The sequence below is a fragment of the Ixodes scapularis genome, unplaced genomic scaffold (genome assembly GCF_016920785.2).
Source record: "Ixodes scapularis isolate PalLabHiFi unplaced genomic scaffold, ASM1692078v2 PGA_scaffold3__209_contigs__length_174095766, whole genome shotgun sequence".
NCBI classification, from domain to species: domain Eukaryota; kingdom Metazoa; phylum Arthropoda; class Arachnida; order Ixodida; family Ixodidae; genus Ixodes; species Ixodes scapularis.
The window spans coordinates 73,588,602-73,604,088 of NW_024609868.1; the positions used below are offsets into that span (position 1 = coordinate 73,588,602).

The 15,487-nt window shown below is 45.8% G+C and overlaps 1 protein-coding gene across 1 annotated transcript in view; it reads right to left on the minus strand.

Moving 5' to 3' along the window:
- Window positions 1-8,768: 8,768 nt before the first annotated feature.
- LOC121048606 overlaps window positions 8,769-15,487 on the minus strand; it is a 95,787-nt gene continuing 89,068 nt past the window's right edge. Inside the window, exons 12-15 of the mRNA XM_040505122.1 lie at window positions 13,678-13,801; window positions 13,403-13,551; window positions 9,644-9,991; window positions 8,769-9,032 (exon numbers count right to left, since the gene is read on the minus strand). Of these exons, the coding sequence (XP_040361056.1) occupies window positions 8,769-9,032; window positions 9,644-9,991; window positions 13,403-13,551; window positions 13,678-13,801 (885 nt within the window). The remainder of the gene's footprint in view (window positions 9,033-9,643; window positions 9,992-13,402; window positions 13,552-13,677; window positions 13,802-15,487) is intronic.

Here is a 15,487-nt window from a genome sequence, read left to right on the forward strand (position 1 = left end):
CCCCCCCCCCCCCCCCGGCCGGTTTGCTTTCCTGATTTCATTTCTCGTCGATTTCATTCGTCTTCTGGGGCTTTTATTTTACATCATTTTTCATAAACCACTGTAGCGCAACTTCAGAGATGCTGCTCCTCAAGTGGGTAGGAGGCAAGGAGCACACGATTACTTTTCATACGTTCTTTATTATTTACACAGATCTCATACATAAAATGGAAGATAAATACAGATAACAAGATTTACGGAACAATAGAACAGGTAGCACGAGAAGCAAGAAAGAGCACAATGAAAAAAACATACATTTATAAAAGACATCGCACCACCACAGTTTTGATCAGCAGAAACTTCAATGTTTCGTAGACAAAAAATATTTTTTTTTTGTTACTCAGCTGATAGATGAGTTGTTTTACGAATTCTGTGCTTTCCTATCAGCTGCAGACCTTTTCAAATGAGGTTTTCGCAGATCTCTTCTTTTAAAAGGCGTAAATTCACCAGGGTTTATAGCAGAACATCTGGAGGAACTTCTAGCCGATTGCTGGACAGAGGTCTCCGACTGTTCTGTCATGAAAGCACTAAGATTCTTCATCACGCCAGAAAGCACTCAAGCTCGCCCACAAAAGTAAGGCAAGGGTCTGTGAGCAACAAGAGAGCACCAAAAATGCGGTGGCAATCAGTTCGTCGAACGACGTTTCACGGACAAATCGTTTCGTCGACACTGCGATGTTTCATCGACAGATCGTTTCGTGGAAACAAGCACCCGCTCGTTTCATCGACAGATGTTGCGACGTTTAGTCGACAGCTCGCTCTCCCAGCTCCTGGCTCCGCCAGCTGGACCTCCTCGCGCCCTCTGCGCCTGCGCGGCGCGCTTAGATTCTTAAAACATTCAACATGATGCGCTGCTCTTGAGGGCTACGCTTTCGGCAGCATACGTGATCGAGGTGTCTGCACGTCATCGAATGAAACCCTTCGCGGGCTGGCCGCCGGCACTCCGACTGTTTTGAAGAAGTGGCAGGATCGTTTCCAGAGCAAGTGTATCTTTCCGCGCGTCGCGTCTTTTGGTAGAATCCTCAAGAGCCACCTGAACATAGCATAGATAGTCCACACGTCAAAACACTGAAGCTCTTAAAAAATTGAATGAAAAAACGAGGCCTGTTTGCGGTGCACACAGCCTTTCTACCGTTGAAAATGGCATAAAATCGGTTTTCAAGCTAATTGGCATCGGAGCTTAGCCGCAAGCAATAAACTTTGAAAGAAACTGAGCATTCGGCTACGCCTAGTTTACTTTACGGCGATAAAACACGGTTGTTTCCTCCTCAAAACACCGGGTATTTAATGTACTGTACTTACCAGACCGCATAAGATTTTTAGACTTTAGCATATCTAGCTTCTGGATATTAAATAACACTATAGTTCTGCATATGTTATGTCTGTAATAAAATTTTGCATGCACATAAACCAATATGTGACCAAAGACCATGAGATTTGGAAGCCGCTCCTTTATGCAAAGAGCTGGGCCACGAACTTACCCCAGGTATCTGTCTGCTGGCATCGATAAAAGAACAATTGAATTTTGCGTGTGAGGACCAGTCGGCTGCTGCCGACAAATCTCGTCTAGTGGTATCTACCGCCTCCGAGGCCTTGGATGTGGCGGCCGCTCGAGAGAAGCTATATAATACATTAAGTTGCACATTTGATATAAACTATGGTTTACTTCGTGTAATAAGACTAAACTTGATGTAATGTTTTATTTATATGTTACCAATTCTCGTGTTTTTCTGTTTTTGAATTGCAATGTAGCTTTTTTTTTTTTTTTTTTAGGTTTACTCGCGGGCAGCGTGCTCGCAATAGTGCGAGTGTTACTGGTTTTCGTGTTTTTGTTACTTATTTTTATTTGACATTGTTGACAGCCCCCTTATTATGTAACGTCCTTTTTAAACGGCCCTTAAAAATAAATGACGATGAAACGAGTGCGACTAAACAGTTTTCTCGCGTATAAGCCGCAGTAGCCAGTAAAACACCACATCACTTTTCCTTTTGACTAATTGAGGGTAATGAACATGTTTAATTTCAAGTGAAATATTAGGGTTGTAATGTTGCAATAAAAAGCTGCAAGTTGTATTTTTGTTTAAAAATAACCAATATAAAGAAAAAAAAATCAGTGTTTACGCCCTTTTCCGCAACCCACCATTGGAACGAAGTTTTGTTTTGCGGCTACGCATATTTTTCTCCACCGTTTTTTGTTTTCTTCCAGTAACTTTCGGTTCCATAAACGGGCATCGGAACTTGCAAATATCTGAATAGGCCGCGCGTGAAGTCCTGCGCGCTCTTACTTATTTCATGTGGCACGGATGAGAGCGAGAGGATAGCGCAGTTGCTCACCTTGGAGAGCAACTGCGCTAGGCATCGTCTTTGTCATCTTTTACAAGCGCTTGTACCTTAAGTTTCCGGCATTCCTTTCGGAACAGCAAAAAAAAAGTTTGTCGACGAAACGTTTTACGGTGGTGCTGTCGACGAAACTGAGCCTGGCGCCACCACACACGATTTTTCGCATTGCTGTACATGCCAGGAAAGCGATCCCACCACCATCTGTTGGTTTAGAATAACACTAACCAAGGGCGGGGCTGCACTTCAAAAGCACGTGAGCGAAAATCACGTCGCATCGAACCGCCAAGCAGCGTAACCATAGCAAGCGTCGCACGGGACGGCAGCGTATTGCAAGGCGAAGAGTTCTTGCTTACATGTGTTTCACGCTTTAGGAACATGACCAACTACACGCTGTATAAATATCCCCGCAACCAAATTTGCTTTTTTTTTTTTTTTTTTGCTTTAGGAAAAATTAACGTTTTTAGATTTGGAGATTAGGGTCAGTTGGGAAACTACCGGGAGGTGCCGGCTCCATTTGTAGCGCTCCGAGAGGCGGCGCTGGTGTCCCGAAGCGATTTAAGCGCGCGCCCCGCGGTCATGGTATCACCCAGGCGCGCGCATAAAAGCATGCTGCAAAGGGCTCCCTCCGGTAGAGTGCGGAACGCTTAACACGGTAACGGTTTGCTAAAAGTCCCTATTGTTCCTTATTAGCGATCTACATTACTAACCGGACGCGCGAACACAAACTTCCGTTATATGACCTGTGTTTTCAGGCGTGCCCCGAGAAAAGAGCTAAACCCACGCATAGGTGCACTTCGTGGCGAGAAAACCTTGTATAATATACTAGCACTTTATTTTTTGCTTTGGTGCGCTCGTAATCTTTAAACACAATTCGTGCAGCGGCAATGATTTGATTTACAAGTTTTGCGAAGGGGTTGGTTGGCCGTGTGCCAACGTGCAGAGCAGACGCAACTGCCGATCGTCATGATTCAAAGATGCGACTGTCTCAGCATTAGATTTGGTGTTAGGAAGCTCATGCAATATCGATTATCTCTGTCGCGAACTGTTGAAACATTTGTGGAAGGCGGAAAAGCGTTTTCTGTGGTTTCAGATAAAGCTTCGAACATCTCGCAGCCACAGTTAGCGCACAATACTTGCGGACAACATTCTGCGGCGATGCAGTCAGAGCTATGGGCGAACATGCGCTCGAACATCTTGAGCACCCATCAAAGCAGTGCACGTGCTCTCTTCACTTCTTATGGAATAGCTGTCTGAGAGTGTAGTGCGGTATCTGTGGTGCCGCGTAACAGCAGTTAAAACTGAGTTAACCGCGGTTAAGTGTGCCCGTGTAACAGGGGTATAACAGGGGTATTAGTGGCACTAACCCTAACCTAAAAACGCTGGGAACGACTGATTCCGAGCAAAATCTCTCCTTCATTGCCGTGTAGGGGAGCCAGTTTTGTCCGCTAGCCGTGGTCAGGTGACTCTCGGCACCACTGAGCCGAGCGTCTAGCGACGAACTTAGGAGACTCAGCTGGAAGACTGTTTCTATGCTCTCCCTGCTGAAGCGGTAGGTCGTAGCATAGCCTCCTCTATAGTGACAAAACCTGGCAGATAGTCGCATGACGCGGCCGCCGAAAGTGAAAAGGTAGAGCGGCAGCCAAGTCATCTAAGGGCCACCCCGCTGCGGCGAGACGCCAAAACACACTGGTCCCGAGCGATGGAATTTACGCTCGTGCTTCTCGCGCTCCTCGGGCTACCGCTTTTTTTCTCGTCAGGTTTGAAAACCATGTTTCGGGTCCTCGCCGCTGCCAAAGATTTGCGCTGAATACCAGACTATACCCTACCCGACAAATGCTCTGTGCTACCAAATCCTCGCGCTCCAAATCTGCGACCGGGTACTCTATGGCTCCGACATCGAACTGCCAGGCTTTGTGAGTTTAGAGGAGGCTATGGCCGTGGCGACTGCGAAGCGTGCGACCGCGAAGCGTGCGAAGCGGCCATGCGACTGCGTCGAATTCAAAGGGAACTGAAATATCACCATCATTATGATAATCATCATTGCCAAACTTACCGGGTACTTGTTTTGGTCGCCCGCCGGTGTGTTCCACACGTCTTTATTTTTAAATATACTTTTAAGTAGCTCTGCATGGGCGCCGCCATAGACGACCTTCAGTTTATGTTTCCATTTAGTGCGTTTATTTCACTTCATAATTACCACAACAGGACAGTTAATTGCCATATTAGATTTTACAGCGTCCTTCTCTCCAGCAATGGTCTTTGTAGAGGTTCGTAAACGCCCGTTTCAGTTGCTCGGCAACTCGGTGAAACACCAGGGCCCGTTTGCTCGAAGCACTAACCGCGGCTAAAGTTAGCCGCAGTACCTAGGAGAGGGATTTTGAAATCACGTGACTGGGCTCGGTAGGGATGCAGGGAAACATGGCGGCGCCCCAGTGAGTGAGCGCCACTCGCTTTGGAAATAATAGGTCGTTGTAGCTGCAATATCGGGCGCGTCAGTCAGCAACGAATGGTGCAGGAGGCTTTCGCTTTGCTTTACCTCACTTAAACCGAAAAGCATGGGCAATGACATCGCCGCATTTTTTAATAGTGTCTCGATTCTGGGCCTTCCTAAGCCTAAATGAACGCGATAATTGTCGGCATGGCGACGTCTTTGGAAAGCGAATTGCTCAATTGGCCAGGTATTGATAGCACAAAAAAGCAGACAGCGTCCCAACAGACTTTCTTCTAAATTATCCAAGCATCGCGAGGAAAACGCTGGAAGTGTAATTCTACGGTCCACGCGCGCTGGCCTTTCTGTTATAAAAGATTCGAAGTAAAAAATCATAATAAGACTTTAGCGAACGCGCGTGCAAGGCAAAATTTGTTTTATACTTTCTGCTTTAGAACGGTTACTACTGCAGACGCCAGCACGTGCGACGCGTGCAACTACAGTCGTGGCATGCACCTCGGTGCTTGGATAATTTAGAAAAAGGTCTGTTGGGACGCTGTCAGCTTTTGTGTGCTATCAACAATCCGCTTTCCAAAGACGTTGCCATGCCGAGAATTATCGCGTTCATTTAGGCTTAGGAATGCCCAGAAACGAAAGACTATCTAAAAAATGTGGCGATGTCATTGCCCATGCTTTGCGGTTTAAGTGAGGGAAAGCAAAGCTAAAGCCTCCTGCACCATTCGTTGCTGACTAACGCTCCCGATATTGCAGCTACAACGACATATTATTTCCAAAGCGAGCGGCGCTGACTCACTGGGGCACCGCCATGTTTCCCCGCATCCCTACCGAGCCCCAGTCACGTGATTTCAAAATCCCTCTCCTAGGTACTGCGGCTAACTTTAGCCGCGGTTAGCGCTTCGAGGAAACGGGCCCAGTAGGTTGTTTCACCGAGCTGACGACAAAAAGAAAAGAAACGAAAGAAAACCTCGAGGTTTTGCCGTAAAGCAAAGCAATTTTTTTTTTTGGTGTGCTTTTATTTTTTTTTTTTTCTGTCTGTTATCTTCTTGACACTCAAGTCTGAATTGTTGTCGTAGGTCGTTTCCCGGTCTGGCGTTGCTCCTCAGAGCGGCAATCTTTACTTCCATAAAACCACCAATTTTGTTTGAGGATTCTTTTCGGGAAACCCTAGGAAACAAAAAACGCCTTTGGGAAGGCGAGGGGAAAACCTTCGTTGTACGAACTTTGGGCTGAAATATGAGTTACAATCGGCACAAAAAGGGATGTTTTTCCGAGCTCAATCAAAGTCACCCTAGCTAATCGGAGCTAGCAGCAGGATTTGGTTGATCGAAAGAATGTTCAAGTTTGCTCGTGCCACGCCCACGCCACTTCATACTGAAAAACTCGAAAAATGGCGGAACGTCAAAAATGTACTTAAGATAATGCGTACAAGATACTCAGAAATGGAATTAGGATAGAGTATTAAGTACTCTCGATTAGAGGCATTTGCAAGGTACCAAGATATTTCAAAAAGTATCTTAAATACAGTATCTTGAGTGGAGTATATGAGATAGGCACAAGTCTGCCCGCCACGCGCGAACCCCCCCCCCCCCCCCCCCCCCCCCCTCGCTCTGACGCATGCACGGCAGCTTAGCGGCAGCATGACTTATACCCTAGTTACACTAGTGCTCTCATCTGTCATTAGAGAGTTTTAGTAGATCGTGTTTTCAGGCCACGCTATTCGTAGCGGGAGCTCGCGCTGCCACTTCGATGCATGCTCTGAAGCGCGCGCTCGTAGCGGTAGCGGGCCTTTGAAAACGATCTACTAAAACTCCCTATTAACCCACCTGTCATTGAGCTCAGCTAACTTGTCCGGTACATAGGTCTAACAACCCCATTTGAGAGTCGCGTCAAGGGCCACAGTTGAAACCGAAACGAAACCAATACTAATGTCCCATCACTTTTTTTTAAAATAGTGATGCAAATAAATCATATTCGCACATTATTTTATTAGAAATGATTAAAAAATAAAATGACCTGTTTTTTCGGATTTAGAATAAAGAAACGATAATAAGAACGTTTCACGCAAAGAGACAACGAAAGTCTTATCGGCACCGACGCCACAATGGCCACCCTTGCCAAGCTTTGGATTCCGCGACCAGCCGTGATCGCTCAAGCGGGAGCTCTGGCCCCGAATCATACATCTTCCGAGAATATTTGCTGCTACGATACTTTCGAGATATCTTTCCCAATCATCCGGAATAGTAAGTGCTTCGCTGGAGCTGGCCATGGGCGGCGATGGGGCGGACGCCGCCATCTTCAGCTCTATTAAAGCCAACCCCCATCAGTTCACTGAGGTAGGCCAGCTCAGTTGAACTCAATGATCGTTAGCGGCTCAGTTGCAGTTGGCGCCGCTGTGTAACTCTGGCCGATCGCGTTTGAGTCAACTGTCGTTGGCTTAATGACAGTTAAGAGCGCTATTGTAACTAGGGTATTATACTGCCTGGGCGCCGTTTGCGAACTCTAGCACTCATCTCTAGCTACTGTACTTGACTTTAAATTAAAGCAAAAAAAAAGTGTATAAGGGGATTTTTTTTTATTAAAGTGAGTTGGATCTTGACTTGCTTTCACAAGAAAAAGAAATTAAGCAAATGGTATGACAGTTGTAAAAAATGGTGGGGTATGCACTGTTTTTATGTTGGAATGCTGAAAAAAATAACAAAGAAAAATCGGACGGTCGGTTCATTGGTATCTTAAAACGATTCCGCAAAAGATCACCGTGGCTTCTCTGCGCAGGCACGAAGTTAAATGTGTTTATTCAGGAGGTTCGTTGAAATCCGTATTGACTTTTAACTACATTCGAGCGGAGCTAGAAACTTCTGAGTACTTTTCAGCATGTTAACTAGACTTGACAATATGTCTTTACAATGTGAAAGCTAAAGAAACCCCGGATGATTGACATTGAACAGATATATGTTGTTAAATACCCAAATTACGCAAGATTTAGGCATAGCGTCAATGAAGAAGGGATACCATGGCTTAACTCAGTTCTGAAGGAAAGTAACCATCATCGATGAGGGGACATATTGAGCCGATCGCCAAAGAAGTACGAAGTCACTCTGCGTCATCATGCATGTATCACCGTCACTTACAGTTGTTAGTAGATAAACCCTTTCTGCATTGTTAAAAAAATACAAAAACTCTCTACGGCGCGGAATCGTCCTATAATGCGTCTTTGGTGCATTGGAAGGCAAGGGGCAAGTCCATCAAAGTGTAATATAGAGAACACGCAGGGAAAGCGCGATGATGAGTCAGCCCATGTGCGCGTTCATTGGTTGAGGTTGGGAAAAAACGAAACTATGCAAGCGGCATTTGGTGAGTAGACACACGCACGAGGTGCGCAAACGGACGACGCACTTTCGTGGCATATTTGCGAATGCGAAATGTAAATGAGAAACCAAAACACGTTTAAATATCAACAAACGTTCGCTTTTATTTTGAAAGCTGCTGCCAGCGGTCCGTGTGAATGATCGCTGTTTTGTCCGGCGTCAGAAGGCGGACGAGGAAAACCTGCCAATCTCTCGTGTCCGTCTACGTGACCCGTGACGTTTTCTTCCCGGGTGCAATTGATTCTCGCCGCGAGGAACATTTCCTGCCGCATTCTGCGAACACCATTGTCCGCTTGGCTTCCTAAGCCTCTGTGGCCCTATTCCAACTAGCCCTATTGTGTTTATCGGCGCCGCATCTTTTGCTCTACAGCAGTGCGTATAATGATGCCATTGGCTTGAATATTTAACAAATGCCAGTGGGTTAGCAATAATTAAAACAAAAGTGCAAAGGCTTTGTCTGTTTGGGGCCCTAGTTTCGTAAATATAAAGGAAATATCGCTGAACTGAGCACGCAAATCGCTATGAAACCCGCTGAAATTTCTGTGTGGAGACCTTAGTGCCCGGGGAACATGTCATCAGTCGATTGCGATTTCGGCGGCCGTCGATCTGCTGGGAATGTTGGCGTCGCTTATCGTGGTCTCTTGGAGTTTGCTGACCATGATGCGTTTGGCACGCAGCGGCGACAGTGGTACCACGGAGAGGGTGGCCTCGTTCTTCCCCGAGCTCAGCAACTGGATCACTTGCTCCCTGGTCAGGGACTCCAGTGCGGTGCCGTTTACGTGGGTCACAACGTCTCCCGGGAAGAGTGGATTGTTATTCACTGTTTTTATGTTGGAATGCTGAAAAAATAACAAAGAAAAATCGGACGGTTGGTTAATTCGTATCTTGAAACGATTCTACAAGAAGATCACTATGGTTTCTCAGCACGGGCACTGAAGTTAAATGTTTAGATTCATTGGGTTCATTGTACTCCGGATTGACTTTTAACTATTTTCGAGCAAGTAATTATAGTAGTTCTACACCCGAGGAACTAGACGCAGGAGCTAAAGTTCAGCTTAAACGATCTTTCTTAGATATGGCATCAATATAGTTAAACAAGCCTTCTGAGACGTCACGTGGTCATGGCCTTATCAATTATTAGGCAGCCCTTTCGGTAATAATATCCTTCTCATAAAATCTTGTAAATCAATATTTTATTGCACTATGATCTAACAAATAACATAAAAAAACATGGACGACTAATTATGGTGGTCCTGATTTTTTTTTGTTGCGATTAGTGTCTTATTAATAATAAGCGCTGACGTGATTGACGACAGTTGCAGTGACGTCCATCACGCCTAGTGACAATAATTATAATTATTTCACAAATTAACTATGGCAGGTCGTTGAATCGTCTACTGAACTATCGTGCAAGTAACACGAGGACCAAGCAAATAAAGGGGGACCATACCGAAAGGACGAAGGCCCTGCCAAACTGCCTGGCCTTGTCGTCCCAGACTCTGGCTTCTAGGAACCCCAGACCGTAGGGCCTGCTGCCCGAGCACGACAGAGCCCCGCTCTTGACCACGACGGCCTCCTTGGGGACGCTGCGCATCAGGTTCATCATATCCCTCCTGGTCGTGAGCGCCCGGTACGGGCTGGAAGCCATTACTGAGAGCACCATCTGGTCGCCCGTGCTGGCGATGAGCTTCTTCACTCGCCCGACCTTGGCGTCCTTGATGGCCACCCCGCTCACGCCCAGGATGACGTCCAGCGGCAGGACTTGGGACTTGTCGGCCGGGCTGCCCGCCACCACCGACTGGTCGAAGAAGGTCGAGCGGAGGTCAATGCCGCGATGCGAACTACACTTTGTCTCACCCAACAATGTGCAAAAAGCTACACCACCGCTGCAGGTCACTGACAGCTTAAGAAACGCAGGGTGTGGCGAGTCCCATTCATCCATACTCGCGAAGAACCTAAGAAATGAAGGGCCTGCCTTGCCCGATGCATTCCCGCATCCATTTAAATTCTGATATTGTTCGATACAAACGCCGAAGAACGAATTAAGAAGCAAGAAGTGTGAAAATAATAAATCACGCTTTGCGTTGCTTAAGGCTGTCAACGACTATTGGCAACGTGAGCGATCGAAAGCGTCGCTATGGTCGGCCTGCCACGATTGGCCGCATGGTGACAATGACGTCAGCAAAGGATTTCTCATCGACGGAAATAAGAGGAATGTAAGAACTTCAATTTTGACGGTGTCTGCAGTGTTTCCTTGAGAGCGCTATGATTTCAGGCTTCCACTATGCGCATTACAAACACTATCGAACTTGTTGTTCACAAGGTAATGACGTCACGAAAGGTAACCGAACGAGGGCGCCACCGAAACATCTCGCCGCTAATAGGGAGTATTCAATGGACGCCCTATTTGTGGTTGCTGTTTAGAGCGCATGCTCAGAACGAGCTCAAATCAATAGGCTGCTAAGACCGGCACTCTTGATGGTGCGAAATGAGCTTTGCAAAATAACTGTGGAAGCTCGCCATTAGCACGGGCTCAGCATTCACGCACACAGCTATGGCCGCCAGTGCATAGAATCATCGAATACTGAACACAAGGATTTCGAGGCCATCACAGTGAAATCGAGCGTTGACAAAGTTTGGTTGGTGAGCGCAGCTACGTCGGCGTCCGGATGGGCCTCGTGTTTTAGTCGATGCGTCGAATGACGCTGGGAGTCGGCGCTCGGGTCCAATTTCCTAGTTGGCACCGTCCGAGTCTAATGACGTCACGTGGAGGAAAAAAAGGCTGTTCACGGGCCTTGGTTATTATAGTTTGTGTAGCGCTAATTGACAAAGCGATGGACCGTAAGATCCAATCACAAACCGGTTAGCTAGAAACCCGGTGGTATATCGCTCTGACGTGCATATCGGTGAGCAAGACCCAGAGAACCGATAGTCACGTCGGAACAACACTTGGTCCTCAACTGGCCCATAATTTTGGTACCTGGCGACCTGTAGGTTTGGCCATCGTAAAGTGAAAAATAGAAAATAATAAGTAGCTTTTTTTCTTATTGGTATACACCTTTGCAAGTGGGATCCCGGCTTAACCTCGAACCGCGCGCCAAGGTGAGGCGGACCTACTCTCCAGCCAGGACGTTCGCTGGTTGTCGTACAATGTTGCCAAGCGTCTCTCGCCGAAGCGTACACCACTGAGCGCAGAAAGAAATTAAAAAAAAATAATTATAAAACGCACACGTGTCGTCTTCGACAGCGAAATAGCAAGGACAATTGAATAAAATGCCTAAAGCGGTAACAAATCGAAAATTTTCAAAAAGATCTAAAGTCTCAAGGCGCTCTCTTCAGAATGCGCCAAAAGTCGCATGGCCTTTGCATCAATGATGGCTGCGCTCGCGGCAGCTCTGACTTCCAAAACATGCACGAACAGAGGCTGCGATCGTTATAAAGTCAGCTCCAACCCTGAAAGATGCCCCGTCCTACAATATGTGACGCTACGATTCTGTGTGGATACCTCTTCCTGCGTTCCGAGACAGTAAGTGTGCCGCTAACGTAAGCCATCGGCGATGCAGCAAACGGCACCAGCTTGTCATCGCGCACCCCAATGACGTGCCCCTGGCGCACCCCAGCATGGCGGAAACGGTACGGGGCGCCAGCATCGCTCAAAATGGCAGCGCACAGGAGCCTTTCTTGCAAACGTGTATAAGCTAAAAGCATTTGTACGAGGCTGCTGACTTAGAAGACTAACGTCTAAAGGAGTTAGACTGTCTATTTTTGTTCCTTCTTGTTCCCACTTGAAGTCTGGAACTTTATGAAAGATATGAAAGTACCGCTTCTTACACACATGTGTCAGACTTAGACATTCCGTCAAATATAGTGAAGGTGCGATAGCACTAAAACGCAGTTCCTTCCACCTACCACGCAATCTCTGTTCCTAAGAAACGGAAAAAAGCCTCCCCCCTCCCCCCCTTTCTTTGTTTCTTAGGAACGGAGACTGAGTGCCAGCGCGCCGCTAAATTTTATTGCGTCTGGGGCATGAAGATCAGTTTTAGTGATCCCGATTGAGAACTTCTTCATGGATTATTAATCGTGACAAAATAAGTTTGCTCGTGATGGAAGAGGGGGTACAAAATTAATTAAAACTTGAAAAAAAAAAAGAACAAAAAAACTTTTAGCCTTTTCACTCTGGGGAAAAAGGAAGAACAGCGGATCTGTAAATTCTGTTCTCGGCGGTTGCTTTCCAGGCGAGTGATCTGCTCTTCTTTCGCAGGGGAATCTGAAGCGCTCGACGCAGTGGAACTTTAGGCGATAGCGGCCTCGCGGCGGTTGCGGAACCATTCATTCTGCTGCGCACATCGCCGATCCTTCCGTTCGCGTTCTTCTTCCCCCGAAGAAATGTTGCCGCCATCTATGAGCGACGGCAGCTACCTGTTGTCTGGGGGCTGAGGCTGGAAAGGTTGCCACGACGGCGGCAAGTAGACAACCGGCAAACACAACACCTAGGACAGCTACCATCATCTATGAGCGACGACGGCAACCAGAGTGTTGTGTCGACATTTGTTTGGTACCGGACACGATCCTGGGGAATATAGCCCTTAACAACTCCGCTGTAAAAAAAAAATACTAAATTTTTTGTAGAGAAGAAGGGTAGACGAACATTTTGTTTTATGCAAATATAGACAAGCGAATGGCGAGGTAGACGTCAGGTTCAAGCTTGAAAGCGCTTCTGGGTTGGTATTTATCCAGACCAAGGGGCTTGCAAAGTGACAGGAGCTGTGTGACTGAGATTTCCGGTACGTGTCATAAAGTAAGTTCACTGGTGGTGTTAGACTCACCCTCAATCAATCTTCTGCTGGAATATGCTAGATGTTGGACAGATTCCTTTTGCAGGTTTTACACGTAAATCCTAAAAATTAAACTTTCTCTGCATCTGCGAGGAATTTGAGCTCGTGATCGTCACACTCAGACAGGCACTCGGCTAATGACGCCAGCTTGATTTCAGTGTGACTCGTGCCTTTTCGTTTGCTCGTATTTTTCGTGACTATCCGCAAACTTTCAGAGCAAATTGAACGGATATGCTTTATAAAGCGATCACCCCATTTTTGACAAAATGTACGCTGAGTTGTCAGTCGGAGAAGAATGCTATTAGTCCTTGGAAAGGGAATGCCACTCAGACAGTACCGGAGCTCGAAAAAAGAGTGACAAAGGGCGCACTCACATCAACAAATATGAGGTGCTTATTTTCTTCCCCCTTAATTCTTCGCATATTAAATCCGTAACTCCAAAATTTGAGGTATTTCTTCTTCCGAAAAAGAATCAGATCGATCTTTTCCGCTCCCAGGTTTCGGCTTTCCTTAAACTCAGAACCTAAAGACGCCAATAGAAAAAAGAAAGAAGGAAAAAAAGAAGCAATCATTATGGGACAAAAACCACAACAACGTCACAACAACAACCACAAGATCTAAGTGACATTGATAAGAAATTATAGCTTACTATTCAATACCCCAGTTTTGCTAGCTGAAGACGCAGCCGACGGGGTGGTGTAGTTTATTCCGGAGGACTTGGACTCACTCGATTCCATGAAATCGTCATTCACTCTGGTTTTGCCCTGCTTCACCTATAATAACAACCAACATGAGCAACGAAATTTTGTCACTTTTGAACAAGGGCGGACAAATCGATGCCGTTTTTTTTTTATTTCGAAAAAGCTTTTGACCGGGCGTCTCACTGTAACTTAATGTGAAAATTTTGACATTTACTAAAAAATGACCAAATTCTTCGGTGGCTTGACTCATACTTATCACATCGACAGCAGTACGTTCAGCTAGACAGGACCAACACGCCTCTAGCACCAGTTCTTTCAGGAGTCCCTCAAGGCTTCGTATTGGGCCCACTTCTCTTCCTAATTTATTTCAACGATTTAGCATACAACTCACCTGTTCGCTGCCATTTTCTTTTGCAGACGATTGCATCGCCCATTTATATGTTCAGTCAACAGGCAAACAGATAACTCTAAACGATTTCCTAGTAGCCGTTTCCGGATTTGGTCGATCTTGGCAAATGAGTTTAAATATCGCTAAGTGCACAGATATGACTATGAAACGCAAAGAACAACCGCTGAGGTACAGATATAAAATTAATGATACTGAGATTAGCCTAGTCACGCAGAGTAAGTACCTAGGAATAATTATAACTTTTAATCTAAGTTCGAAGAACCATATTATTGGCATTGTCTCTGTGGCTACAAAAAGGTTAATGTTGTTAAGACACAGGCTAAAACATGGCACTAGCAAAACAAAGTTGGTGGCCTACGAATCTCTTGTAAGATTTCTACTAGAGTACGATGACGTTGTCTGAGACCCCACACAAAAAAGCGATACCAAATGCATCGAAGGCGTACAGAGGAAGGCGCTTCGTTTCATTTATCACGTCATGGATAGAAACGTCCCGGTGACGGAACTTGTGAACCGTTTTGAACATTAATCCCACCGCAAGCTTCATCGACTAAAGCTCGTCTTTAACATAGTCAATAACCGGACAGGACTGAATTTCCCTGACTATATGCAGTTTAACACAGCGCGACCGACTCGGAATAAAGAAAATAAAACGATAATGATGCCTCCAATGCAAGACAAACGCATATCGCTTTCTTTTTTCCCGAAAACGATAACTGAATGGAATGATCTTCCGCTTGAGGTGGTCGGTACAACATCCCAGGATGTCTTGGTATCTTCTATCTATCTAAAACACTTCACTTGTGAGTGAAGTGTTTTTTTTTAACTTGTATTTTTCATTATCTCTTCTAGAAGGAAGTTCACAGCAACACCCCGCTATTTTTGTCATATCTTACCGGCGATTGTGGCGCCTTATGTTTATGTTTACGTTCCCTGCTAACAACTTTGTTTGGTCTTATAGTTGTTATTTTCACTCCTGAGTGTAGCAGTCTTCTTTTTTACCTATTCTGCCAACTGTATGTACGATATGTCTTATTAGTATGTCTTTCCGACGATTTTGTTCATGTCAAAAGATATCACATGTATATATAAAAAAAAACTGCATGTAAACATTCCTGCCCTGGCTGCCAAAAGGCAAGTGGCAGTATTGACTAAATAAAAACAACAACAAGAACAACAATGTAGATGGTTGAGCGTGTTGGTTTCTATTTTACGATAAGGAAAGAGGGACATTGAAGACCGTTTTAAAGAGTGTTCGCCTTCGCGTACCTTTTTCGAGGCCGCGACGAGCTCCGTAAACTTTCGGTTTCAACTTTGTGTTGGACGAGCCTTGAGCCGATGATTTCTGT